Source organism: Mobula birostris, chromosome 4 (genome assembly GCF_030028105.1).
Source record: "Mobula birostris isolate sMobBir1 chromosome 4, sMobBir1.hap1, whole genome shotgun sequence".
Lineage (NCBI taxonomy): Eukaryota > Metazoa > Chordata > Chondrichthyes > Myliobatiformes > Myliobatidae > Mobula > Mobula birostris.
The window spans coordinates 75,575,040-75,587,374 of NC_092373.1; the positions used below are offsets into that span (position 1 = coordinate 75,575,040).

Consider the following 12,335-nt stretch of genomic DNA (forward strand, 5'->3'; position numbering starts at 1 on the left):
ACTTGATATTTGCTCATGTAACTCATCTATATTCCCTTGCACCCTTACGACTGCTTTATGTTTTCTACCTTGGAAACATAAGAGAAATGAAATTGAAATATATTAGGAAGATACTGTATAGCAAATCAAAGTAATATTCAGCCTATTTACAATTAAAACTATTGAACCTTAAAGCTACTGTGTATCTATTAGATGCCTATAGTAAAGCAATTTGATTTTCCTTTACCAAGCTGAAAGTTTGCTGGTCATAAGAATATGACTGACAATTTAAATCTAAATTCCCATTGGTTTTAACCTACTATGAACATGTATTTAATTGTCAAAATTAATAATGATTTCCTAAACGTATCCTATATTTTCTAGTATCAAAAAGAAATCTGGGGTCAGAAGTCAGTAGTGGGGTTTTTCCACTTTTGACATCAAAATGTAATATATCAGGCATGAAATAAGTGCATGATCCAAAGCAATCCAGTTCTTGTCAAGTGGTTAAAGTTGAGGTTCAACTCATTTATTGCACTGTCATCTACTCATCTGATGATAGTGTACACTTTTTAGCCCAAACGTTATGCTGCTTACTACTTTATCAATAAAGGCACAGTGAATAGGCGTCACAAGAACTATTTATTTTATTCATTCTAGTTATTACTAAAAAACTTAGTTCCTGCTGAACAGATTGAATATTTTTTTTAATCCATTAAAATAATTCAGTCCTTTTGAATAGAAAACTTCTCCATCCCATTGTCCTGTAACACTGAAGATTTTTGCTTTACAATGGAATATTGCCATGCTTTTTCCAAGGGTTGGTCAGTTTCTTGTTTGATAGCATCTCTAGGTCTTGACAAATACGCTTTCGAGTGGTTGCTGGTTGAATTATATCATCAACAAAACCTGCAGAGAACATAAGCACATAGAGTCAATTGTCACTTAATTAATATCAAAACATGTTTTTCATGCAGTTGTCATTTTCTCCTTCCCAGTTCAGGAATATTAGAATCCAAAGATTACTAACTTTTTACGGTGAGGAAATCAAAGACACTTCCGAGAAGACAAATCCATGTTCCATCAGTGTCATTCCCTGTAACCTATTCTCCTCTCATGCCTATTAACCTCTACCTCTCTTGACCTCCTTCCCCCACCTATACCATCCCCCCCAAACATATTAGTGGCAATTTACAATAGATAAAATCTACTGGCACATCATTGGGAAGCAGATGCACCCTGGGAAAATGTGCATTCTGCACAGGAGCATCTAAGGTCAGAATTGAACGTGGGTTGCTGGAGCCATGTGGCAGCAAGCTAACTACTGCACCATTGCACTAGAATACAGGGAGGAATCTCCCCAAAAAGTATTCTTTTGAAATTTTACAGTGGCAATGTTTAAAGATTAATGTTATGCATTTTTCTTTTATCTTTTTAGAAGCGTTCAGATAACAGACCAAGTTCAGCCTCTTGCTTGAAAGGTCAGGCATACTCTTCTCATTCTGCACAGTTAAGTTTTACCGTAGGAAAGTGCATAACAGAATTCAATAACAATAACTTTCTTCCATTTACTGAGTCACATTACACCCCGAAAACAGAGTTCAGCTAATCACAAAAAGAGGAAGGTAGGATAGTAGACATTTGTCCTATGTCCTACTCTGGAGCTAAGATTAATTACCCCCCCCCCCCCACCAAATCATGGTAAATCAAGCAGCACACTGTTCTTCTATTCTATTTGAGATCTTATGTTTTAAATAATTATATGCTATAAATCTTCAAATAATTTGCAAGATACTCCAGAGTTTTAAGGTATTGCTGATTTGAGCACCTGTTATGAAATAAATGCCTTCTGTTTCCAAACATATTTGCAAATCACCAAAAGCAACAATTTGTAAACTAGTGTAATGGAGGAGCTTTAAAACAAAATCAATTCACCCAGTCACTATTTAAGCAGATGAAGTTGAAAATATTCTAATTACAGTAAATCCACTTAAGAAGCCTATTGTAAAAAAAGATTTCAAGAATGAAACGAAAGGAAAAAGTCTCATTTTTTAAAGCTTCTGAGTTCAATTAACAGCAGAAATTCCAATAGATATTTATTTTACATCAGGGGTATGGGCTGTCTTTGGCCAGGACCAGTAAAATAACTTTTTAAAAACAGCTGTTGTTGGACTTAAATTTTACAAGTACATGACCATACAGATTTAGTTAAATTGTAACGAAGAAAAAGTAAGCAGAAATTCTAGGTCAAATAAACTTAGAAAATTACTATACCCTCTCCAGGGTACTTGCCTCTAACAGCTGCAGGGAATGGATTTGCAAAAGTCTCCACGTATTCTGCCTCTGCTTTCTCCTCATTTCCCTTTCCTTTGAAGATAATCTGCACAGCACCCTTTGAAAGAAAAATGTAAAAGATCAAAATTTCCAATAGTAATAGTAGGCATTAAGGAGATTAGATTCAACAATAGAATTTTGTACCATTGACATAATCAATCTTTTAACAGCCTCAAACTCAAATATTCAAGTCAATAACTAATTCCTTTCAGCTAATTATCCTCCCATAATGTACCAAGGAAATCTCTGATTTTGGGTAAGTCGCGCAACAATTTATTCATTCCTGATACAAAAATAGTAGATTAAGCTAACTATAGGAACTCAAATCAACTCATTTTGTTCTGTTACTCATTTATAGACTATTTCCTAACCAATGCATGAAAGGTCACAGTGGGTACAATTGTCCCAGTGGGTATAGTGCAAGGTGCACATCTCACTACTAACTTTTACATCTTATTTGGACAATATTATAAAAATTAAAAGACAATAACTTCGAATCAGATTTGGACTATCAATTTAGCTGTTACATTTTGAAACGGTAATAGAGGGAAATGAGGAATGAAGCCTTTACTTCCCTCCATTCATTCTATTTTTTTTTGCAGGTAAGTTAATAATTGCTATTTAAGTTGCAATAGAACTACAACTGTCTATTGGAGCTTCTTTGGCCCTTCAAATTTTTCAAATGTTGATAATTTGTTCAGAAGGAAAAAAGAGGATATTCATCATTTTTAGTAAAAGTCTGAAAGGATGTTATTAACATGTAATGTGTTTGTCCAAGCAGGAAATTTACATTTAATTGGATCAACTTTTACAAATTAGATCTCCAACTCTGCGACAGATTTTATTGTGACTAATTATCCAATGAATAGATCTGGACTATATCTATCTATAGCTTTAAAGCATGAATATGCAGTGATGTGACTTGCCTTTGCCCCCATTACTGCGACCTCAGCTGTTGGCCAAGCATAGTTCATGTCTCCTCTTAAGTGCTTGGAGCTCATCACATCATAAGCACCTCCATAAGCCTGTCAAGGAAAACACATCAAACATGCAGTGCACCATTCAAAAAAATAATGTGCAGTATACAGCAGTGCTAATTTATTATTACATTAATACTAACAGGAGATGACCAATAGGTAAAAGGTCATGGGGGTCTTGGTGAATGTTGTTTATGGACTGGTATAATTTCCAATAGAAATGGGCAGACAGGTGATCAATATTTTTATTGTATTTCTTTAAATGTTTCTCTCTTCTCTCCCTCTGTCAGAAGGTATTGATGTTTAAGATGCAAATTACAAAATAGAAATTCACAAAATCTACCTCACATACATACATATGTCCAGCTTAAATGGGACATAATCCACATATATCCAATTTTTGGGAAGAATGAGTATTCAGCAAAATGCAGCATTTGATTGATGCATGAAGTTCTTTAGCTAGAGGGATAAAGTTTGTTCCCACTGCAGAACAGTCCATTTACTTGGAACAGCCTAGTCACTTGCATCTCTGTATTGAGAAACACCAGTGACATCAAGTTAGTCAGGTGGTAGTCTGTACAGAATACGCTGAAGGCTGTATGGAAAGAGATATTGGATTGTGGTTTCTGAAGGAGATTGCCAAAGTTTATGGAATGCCTCTTCTCCAGGATTTGAACCAAGCTCTTAAAGTGTTACTTGGTGGTGGGAATGGCCCACCCATCAGATCTACTGTACACTGCTCAAGAGCCAGCCATTCATTTTATTTCCACAGAAGGAGCTCTGTAAAACAGTGTAGTGGTCATTGTTATATTTCCTTTTAAACAACTACTTTATGCAAAATTCTGGTTTACAAGCTTCAATAGAGTGGTGGAAAAAGGAGAATCAGAAGCTACAACAATTTGGGCTGGAGTAACTCAGTGGGGCAAGCAGCATCAGTATAAGGAAGTAAAACCCTGTTCGTCATGCAAAAAATAATTTCATCTGCCCAAGACTTATTTTTTCCAGTCCACAAGTAAATGTTGTAGACTGACATTTCAAGGTGAAGATCACAAACTGAGGGATGCATATAAACCATCTTACCGCAAAAGCACTGTTCACAGTAAATAAGATGACAGGTTAAGGCTATCCCACTATCGGTCTAGAGCTTATTTAGTCACAAGTATTAAGTTAGACAACCTCTTCCCCTCCATTCTCACCCTGAATACCGGCGTGTCTCAAGAAGAGCTGAGCCCTCTTCTGTACTACCTTTTCACCTATGACTGCGTTCCTGTACACGGTTCTAACTCCATAATCAAGTTTGCAGACGACACCACAGTGGTTGGCCTGATCAGAGGGGACGACAAGACGGCCTACAGGAATGAGGACCAACACCTGGCCGTGTGGTGTGCTGATAACAACCTGGCCCTTAACACCCAGAAGACCAAGGAGATTATTGTGGACTTCAGGCATGCGAGGAGCCAAACACATGTCCCCATATGCATCAACGGAGCTGTAGTGCAGCGTGTATCAAGCTTCAAGTTCCTTGGTGTCCACATTTCCGATGATCTCACCTGGTCCCTGAACTCCTCCATCCTGATCAAAAAGGCGCAATAGCGCCTTTATTTCCTGTGGAGCATCAAGAAAGCTCACCTCTGTCCCAGGATACTGGCAGACTTTTACTGCTGTACCATTGAGAGCATACTCACCAACTGCATCTCAGTGTGGTATGGCAATTGTCCCGTATCAGACTGCAAAGCACTCCAGCAGGTGCTGAAAACTGCCCAGCGGATTATCGGCACCCAATTGCCCACCATTGAGAATATCTACCATAAACGCCGCCTGGGCAGGGCGAAAAGCATTATCAAGGATGCATCTCACCCTAACCATGGACTTTTTACTCTCCTCCCATCCGGTAGGTGCTACAGGAGCTTCCGCTCCCACACCAGCAGGCACAGGAAGAGCTTCTTGCCTGAGGCTGTGACACTGCTGAACCTCACTTCACAGCACTAAGCAGTATTGCACCCATATTGGACTGTCTCAGTACTTTTATATTTGTATGCTGTAGTACTTACTTTTTAAATCGCAGTTATTTTATAAATAATACTACTCTTTTGCTCTTCTGGTCAGACGCTAATTTCATTTCATTGGCTTTGTATCTGTACTCGGCACAATGACAATGAAGTTGAATCTAATCTAAGTATTATCAATCTGGGGGATTTAGCAAAGAAGATAAATGCTGGTTTACTGTCAAGCCTGTATGCAAATTGGACAGACATGGAATGGCAGATGTTGCACATGTTAAATACAGTTCTAAACGTACCAATGAATTTATTTTTTGAATACACTATTACATAATTGCAACAGTAAAAGTATTCTTTTGGGGGAAAAAGGTTGCATTTCGACTAGCTGAGTCAAGTTTTAACACTAAACCCAAAATTTAGAGAAAAATATTCATGTTATGGTTGGGACATTTCCAATGTTGTGGCCAGTCCACATAATTGTAGTAGCATTCACTATGCACCCAGCAGCACAGAAATTCTTTGGCCAAAGCATTTCTGTTCAGTATCTTATATTACTACATAAATTTACAGAATTAGCTTTCCAGCACTCCCAAATCAAAGTGTTTCAGATGTTGCTGTTGAGTAGCTCACCAAGCTGGCTTGTTAGCTTGCAGATGTTTCGTTACCCTGCTAGGCAACGTTAGTGCAACTTCAAATGAAATGTTGGTGATCTACATTGTTCGTCTTTTAAGTGTTTGTGTGTGTGTGTGTGTGTGTGTGTGTGTGTGTGTGTGTGTGTGTGTGTGCACACACGTACATGTGCCATTTTTATTGGTTGCTGATTATATAATCTGCGATTGGTTCAATAAAATCCGATTAGGTGATAATTGTTGTCCAGCCTGTGTTAGTCAACTGTTATGTAGGATTAACATCATCCTCATTGATTGACGCGTGTAATCAGGTGTGAAACAGCTCTTGGCTCTGAACTATGACTTGACGCTGAAGCGGGATGTAAACTGGGTTCATTTCAACGTGCTTGTTGATAGAATTCTGTGTGGAGGACAAAGCCTCTAAGAATTCTCGGACTTGTCATTGATGAGCTTGGCCTAAGATAGTGACACTGGTCCAGGTCGAAAAACATCTTTCTTAGATGGTTTTGAAGTAGACCGTGTAGAACTCAAACTAATCAGGCAGATTTACTGCAGACTTACAACTTACCTTTCGAGTGATTACTGTAATTTTGGGAACTGTTGCCTCAGCAAAGGCATAAAGCAACTTGGCACCATGTCTGATTATTCCACCATATTCCTGACTGGTTCCTGCATGTAAACAATTGTTATAAATAAAATACTTACAGTAGACATTCCAATATACTAGATTTAGGTATAAGATTTTGAGAATGGACAGTACTTGCTGTTTTCTATGGGCTTTGCACGGGAGCATATGATTAAAGATGCATTTTGACATAGTGTCCTTTACAGGTTATGCAATGTTTCTGTTCCTGAGAACTGCCTGGAAGTCGGTTTTCCTAAAGGTTTTCTAGTAATCCTTACCCATGCATTTGCCATAATTGTGTTTCATTATGCTATCGCTATCTATAATTAAGCTAATGGAATAGACTGTAGCAAATGAAACATCATGAGCCTGAAATAATGCTTTATAAGTGTACGAAAGGATTTGTATAAAATTGTATTTCCACAAGCCCCTAGAACTGACTTATTACCTTCCCAAAATGATAGTGAATGATTTTTAAAATCTTACAAAATTTGAAGAATAAAGTGCAAGTTAAAATACTTCAATTCAAGATAAAATAATTGACAGTAAATGGAAAATGGGATTAAGGTACAGAGAACACAAATTACATTTAATTTTAGGAACAGTTTGACTTGAGCCACAATATCTTAGCCTGTTTTTACTTTCAGGTAGAGTTAATAATAAGTGGTTAAGTGTTGCATCTTGAAGCAATCCAAGAGCTTTAATACCAAATCATTTCTCAAAGAACTGGTATCTCAGCTTCTAGAGAACAGAGCTTAACCGAGATATAGGGAAACTTACATCAAACTCCTGAATTCCATGTTAAAAACATGCAGACATCTTGTTATACCCCAAATTACTTTAAAAACAAGCCGAACTTATTTTTCACTATAAAATCCAGATCAATACTTTATGGAAAGGACTTTCTGAGGTTACCCAAGAATTACTAATGTTCTTTATTCTAATTCTGATGCTGATGTGCAGGCCGGGCATTTCCACTTTAATAGGAGGAAGTGATATTGTAGAAGGGGCTTTATTTTGTAGACCGTTCAGCATAAATGCAAAAGGATTGACATCACAAGAGTGACAGTACTGCCATCATAATATAAGCCCTTAGATTCAGTTTAAAAATTGCTTGTGGCCAAGTTTCGAATTAAGTGAACTCTTGTACCAGTTGGCAACAGCTGCTATGCAATCTGAAGAGAAAAGTGCTTTTTCCTTTAAAAAGGAAATAAGCTTTGGACAATTGCTGTATACAATTTGAAAGCAGTGCATCGAAGTGCAGTAACAACAGACAGGAACTGCACTACAACATTACACTGTGTCCAAATTATCCAACAGGCTGATAAATAAAACGAGTTACCAATAGAGAATTGTTTCTAAATATAATAAAATAAAGAAATGATGAGCTGGAACTTTAAGTTAGATCATTAAAATCTGGGCCACTGTGTTCATCAAGTGCAGAAACAATGCTGTGAATCAACCTAACAAGTATGTAAATACACAAATTAGACAAGACATAGTGTAGCACAAATATGCATTTGTAGAACACAGTGGAAGTTTGATCAATTTGAGCAATCGTTGAACATGAAAATGAAACATTCTAATGGCTTATGTTATTTTTTAGTTTTTACCTGGCAAGAATCCAGGCACATCCACGAACGTAATGATAGGGATGTTAAATGCATCACAGAATCTGACAAACCGAGCTCCTTTAACGGATGCATTAATGTCCAGACAACCTAAAAAAATAAAATTATGATATAGGGTATATAGGATATAATTCTCGTTATTGATATTCTCTCCTTCACTTGAAATTGAATCCACAACAGGAATAAAGTTGACTAAAGGGCAACAGAAAGCAAATCACTAGATAGCATGAAACTTGGAATTTGAAGTCTAGTAAAGGTACGAGGTACAGAAACAGACACCAAACTTCAAGATTCTTTGGAAGTGCAAGTTATTACTTAAAAATCAAAATGCCTGTTCAGAAGATTTTCAGTATTTTCCACTCCTGGGATGAAAGAGTTGTTAAAAGTCATATTATCAATACAAGATTCTCAGATCAATTAACCAGGTAGATACGGAGAGGGTGATTTCTCTCATGGAATCTAGAATTAGGGAGTATAGCCTTAGAAACAATTAAGACAGTGTTTCATAATAAATTATACAAAAAAAGTTATGACTTAATTCCTAAAAATTTGATGTTCCCATTTATTTGATTGGGCACTTCAGTGTAGGTTCCCTAAACTGAGAGCTGGAAAACCATGGTGTGTCAATGAAATTCAAGAGAAGTCCACTGGAACCATAGGAAGACAGCCACAATAGCAGAAGACATATGTTGTTCCTTGAGCTACATGGAATTTCAATGAAAAGTACAGAGATGGCAGAAATGGGGGTGAGACTGGGATGCAGAACTGAAGTGACAAAACAAAGTTCAGAGTCACCTTAGTGGACTGAATAGAGACTTTGCAAAACAATTACTCCAGTTGCATTTAGTTTCTCAAATGACGAGCCCATGCAACAGCACAAATTGGAAGAGACAAATTGCTAGTTCACAGCAATGAGTATTTGAGTTCCTGTGCAATATGGGAAGAGATGATGGTGTGCTAATAGCATTATGCTATGTATTCTCCACATCACATACTCACCTGAAGCCACTTTAGGCTGATTACCCACAATTCCTACTGTGCTTCCATTCATTCTGGCAAATCCAATAATAATATTCTTTGCATAATTAGGCATGAGCTCAAAAAATTCTCTTTCATCCACAATCTAAAACAGAATTTCAAAAAGAGCTTTTTAAACTGTGGTTTATATTAAAGTTAATTCAATACTAGTTTGCTTGTCGTAAAATACTTTCACAACTTCAAACTATGATCAAACAAAGCTGTGTGTTGAACAGTATGGTCCTCATAGGAATTATATTAAACCACTTTGGATACTGTTGGAGAGATGAAGTAACAGGGTTTTAAGTCACAGCAATCAGGTCACTGACACGGAGTCTGGTCCTGTGACTCAGAAGGGAAGGTGGGCGGGGGGGCAGGGGGTGGAGAAGTGGCAAGCCATGGTGATGGGGATTCATTATTTAGGGTAACAGCAAGTTAGTTTTGTGGTCGAGAACAAGATTCTCAGATGATATGTTGCCTTCCGGGTGCCAGGGTCCAGGACATCCTGGATCAAGTCTTCAGTCTTCTTAAGTGGAAAGATTAACAGCCAGAGGTTGTGGTCCATTTAGGTACCAATGACATGGATAGGACAAGCGATAAGGTTCTGCATAGGGAGTTAGGTGCCAAGTTAAAGGAGAGGACCACCAGGGCTTTGATCTCAGGTTTGCTACCCATGTCATGTGCTTAGAGAGGCCAGAAATATGAAAATAATACACTTTAACATGTGGCTAAGGAATTGCTGTAGAAAAAAGGGCATAAGATTTTTGGATCATTGGGTTCTCTTCCAGGGAAGGTGGGACCTGTACAGAAGAGTGGTTTTTGCCTGAACTGGAGGGGTCCAATATCCTAGCGGGAAGGTTTGCTAGTGCTACTGGTGGGGGTGTTAAACTAGAGTTGTAGGGGGATGGGAACCAGAGTGCCTGAACAAATAGTGGAGAGGTTGCAGAGACAAATGTTGTTAAGACCTCAGACAAAGTCAAAAATCAAAAGGTTGAGCATGGTGCGACTAATGTTCTGAGCTGCCTATGTTTCAATGCAAGAAGTATTGCAGGAAAGGCAGATGAACTCAGGGCATGGATCAACACCTGGAATTATGATATTAGTGAGGCTTGGTTGCAGGGTGGGTAAATCAATTATTCTGGGGTTCTATTATTTTAGACATGACAGAGTGAGAGGAAGGGGTGGTGTTACTAGTCAAGGAAATTGTCACAGTAACTCTTAGTCTGGACAGATGTCTAGGGAGGCTAATGAGTGGAACTGAGTAATAAGAAAGGTATGACCATGTTAATGAGGCTATACTATAGACCACCTAACAGTCTGCGGGATTTAGAAGAACAAATTTGTAGAGCGATCGCAGACCGTTGCAAGAAACAAGGCTATTATAGTAGGTAATTTTAACTTTCCATATATTAGCTGGAATTCTCAACCTGTAAAAGGACTAGATGGGATAGAGTTTGTCAAATGCTTTCAGGTAAGTTTACTTAATCAGTACGTAGAAGTTCCAAGAGTGTGTGCGATACTTTATCTCCTATTAGGGAATGAGATAGGAATTGTGTAGGGGAATATGTTGCATCTAGTGATCATAATGCCATCAGTTTCAAAGTAAGTATGCAAAAAGATAGGTTTTGTCCGCAGGTTGAGATTCTAAATTGGAGAAAAGCTAATTTTGATGGCATCAGAAAGGATCTGGGAAGTGTGGATTAGGACCCACGGTTATCTGGCAAAGGCATACTTGGTAAGTGGGAAGCCTTCAAAAGTGAAATTTAGAGAGTACATAGCTTGTGTGTGCCTGTCAGAATAAAAGGTAAATATAATAGGTTTATGGAGCCTTGGTTTTCAAGAGATAATTGAGGCCCTGGTAAAGAATAAAAAAGGAGGTGCATAGCAGGTAAGAAGAAAAGAGATACGCATGTAGTATGAAGTGAGGCAAAGCAGCAGTGAGGTCATGGACCCAATACAGTTTACAGAGGAGGAGGTGTTAGCTATCTTGAGGCAAATTAGAGTGGATAAATCCCCAAGGCCTGACAAGGTGTTTCCTCAGACCCTGTGGGAGGCAAGTGCAGAAATTGCAGGGAACGTATCAGAGATATTTAAATCATCCTTAGCGACAAGTGACGTACCAGAGAATACCTAACGTTGTTCCACTGTTTAAGAAAGGTTCTAAAAATATTACACCAGGTAGAAAGGTAGAAATTATAGGCCGGCGACCCTGACATAAGTAGTGGGAAAGTTACTGGAAGGTATTCTAATGAGTATTTGGATACGACAGGGATTGACTAGGGATAGTCAGCATGGCTTTGTGTGGTGTAGGTCGTGATTAACCAATGCTCTGGGCGCAGGTCGATGGGATCAGACAGTTTAAATGGTTCAGCAAGGACTAGATGGGCCAAAGGGCTGTTTCTGTGCTCTACTTTTCTATGACTGTAAACCTGCTAGACAATCTTATACAAGTGATTATAGGGAAGTTAGATTATTAGGGTCTGGCTAAACTTCCATTTTATGTCCAATGTTCTTCCAGGATTCAGGAAGGTAACCCACTAACAAATCCGGCAAATAGTGACTACTAGCTCCATATGTTTAAATTTTAAAAAAAATATTGATAAATCATTATATTTATCTGTTCTTCAAGAATTGTAAGCACAAAACTAGGGGACAAATACACAAACAAAATTAAAGAATAAATCTGATCCTACAAGGCCACATACATTTAGTGCTGAATACTGAACCTCAGGATATCTTATTTGAGAGGAGCATACAGTAGTTTCATAAGACTGATATAACAGAGGTATTAACTGAGCTTGTGCTTCTCTTGGTTCTTGAAACAAGTTGTCTAATCAAGTGTCTTATCCAGCTCTGTCTGAGAACCAAGCAAATGTTTAAAATTCACTTTAAACATTTTTTTTTAAAATGTGGTAGAGTCTGCTTCTACCACATTTTGGGTTGTGGAATCCAGATAATATGCTGCATGACTTTGTTCCTTTTTCCCCCCCTGGTTAATTTAAACGTGCCTCTTACATTGACCTCATGGAGTTTTAGTTTTATATTCCAATCTGTTGTATTAAAGAGTGAGATTCCTTTTAGAAGTGCATTTATATATCAGCTTCAATCGCTAAATTAACCCTAGGTTAACCAAATACAGTTTG

The 12,335-nt window shown here is 37.9% G+C and overlaps 1 protein-coding gene across 4 annotated transcripts in view; it reads right to left on the minus strand.

Annotated features, from left to right (window-relative positions):
* Positions 1-608: 608 nt before the first annotated feature.
* Positions 609-12,335, minus strand: part of pccb (propionyl-CoA carboxylase subunit beta) — a 94,408-nt gene continuing 82,681 nt past the window's right edge. For all 4 annotated transcript variants that reach the window (XM_072255634.1, XM_072255633.1, XM_072255631.1 and 1 more), the window contains exons 10-15: positions 9,175-9,298; positions 8,158-8,265; positions 6,488-6,588; positions 3,240-3,338; positions 2,272-2,371; positions 609-888 (exon numbers count right to left, since the gene is read on the minus strand). In XM_072255634.1, the coding sequence (XP_072111735.1) occupies positions 767-888; positions 2,272-2,371; positions 3,240-3,338; positions 6,488-6,588; positions 8,158-8,265; positions 9,175-9,298 (654 nt within the window). In that variant the 3' untranslated portion in view covers positions 609-766. The remainder of the gene's footprint in view (positions 889-2,271; positions 2,372-3,239; positions 3,339-6,487; positions 6,589-8,157; positions 8,266-9,174; positions 9,299-12,335) is intronic.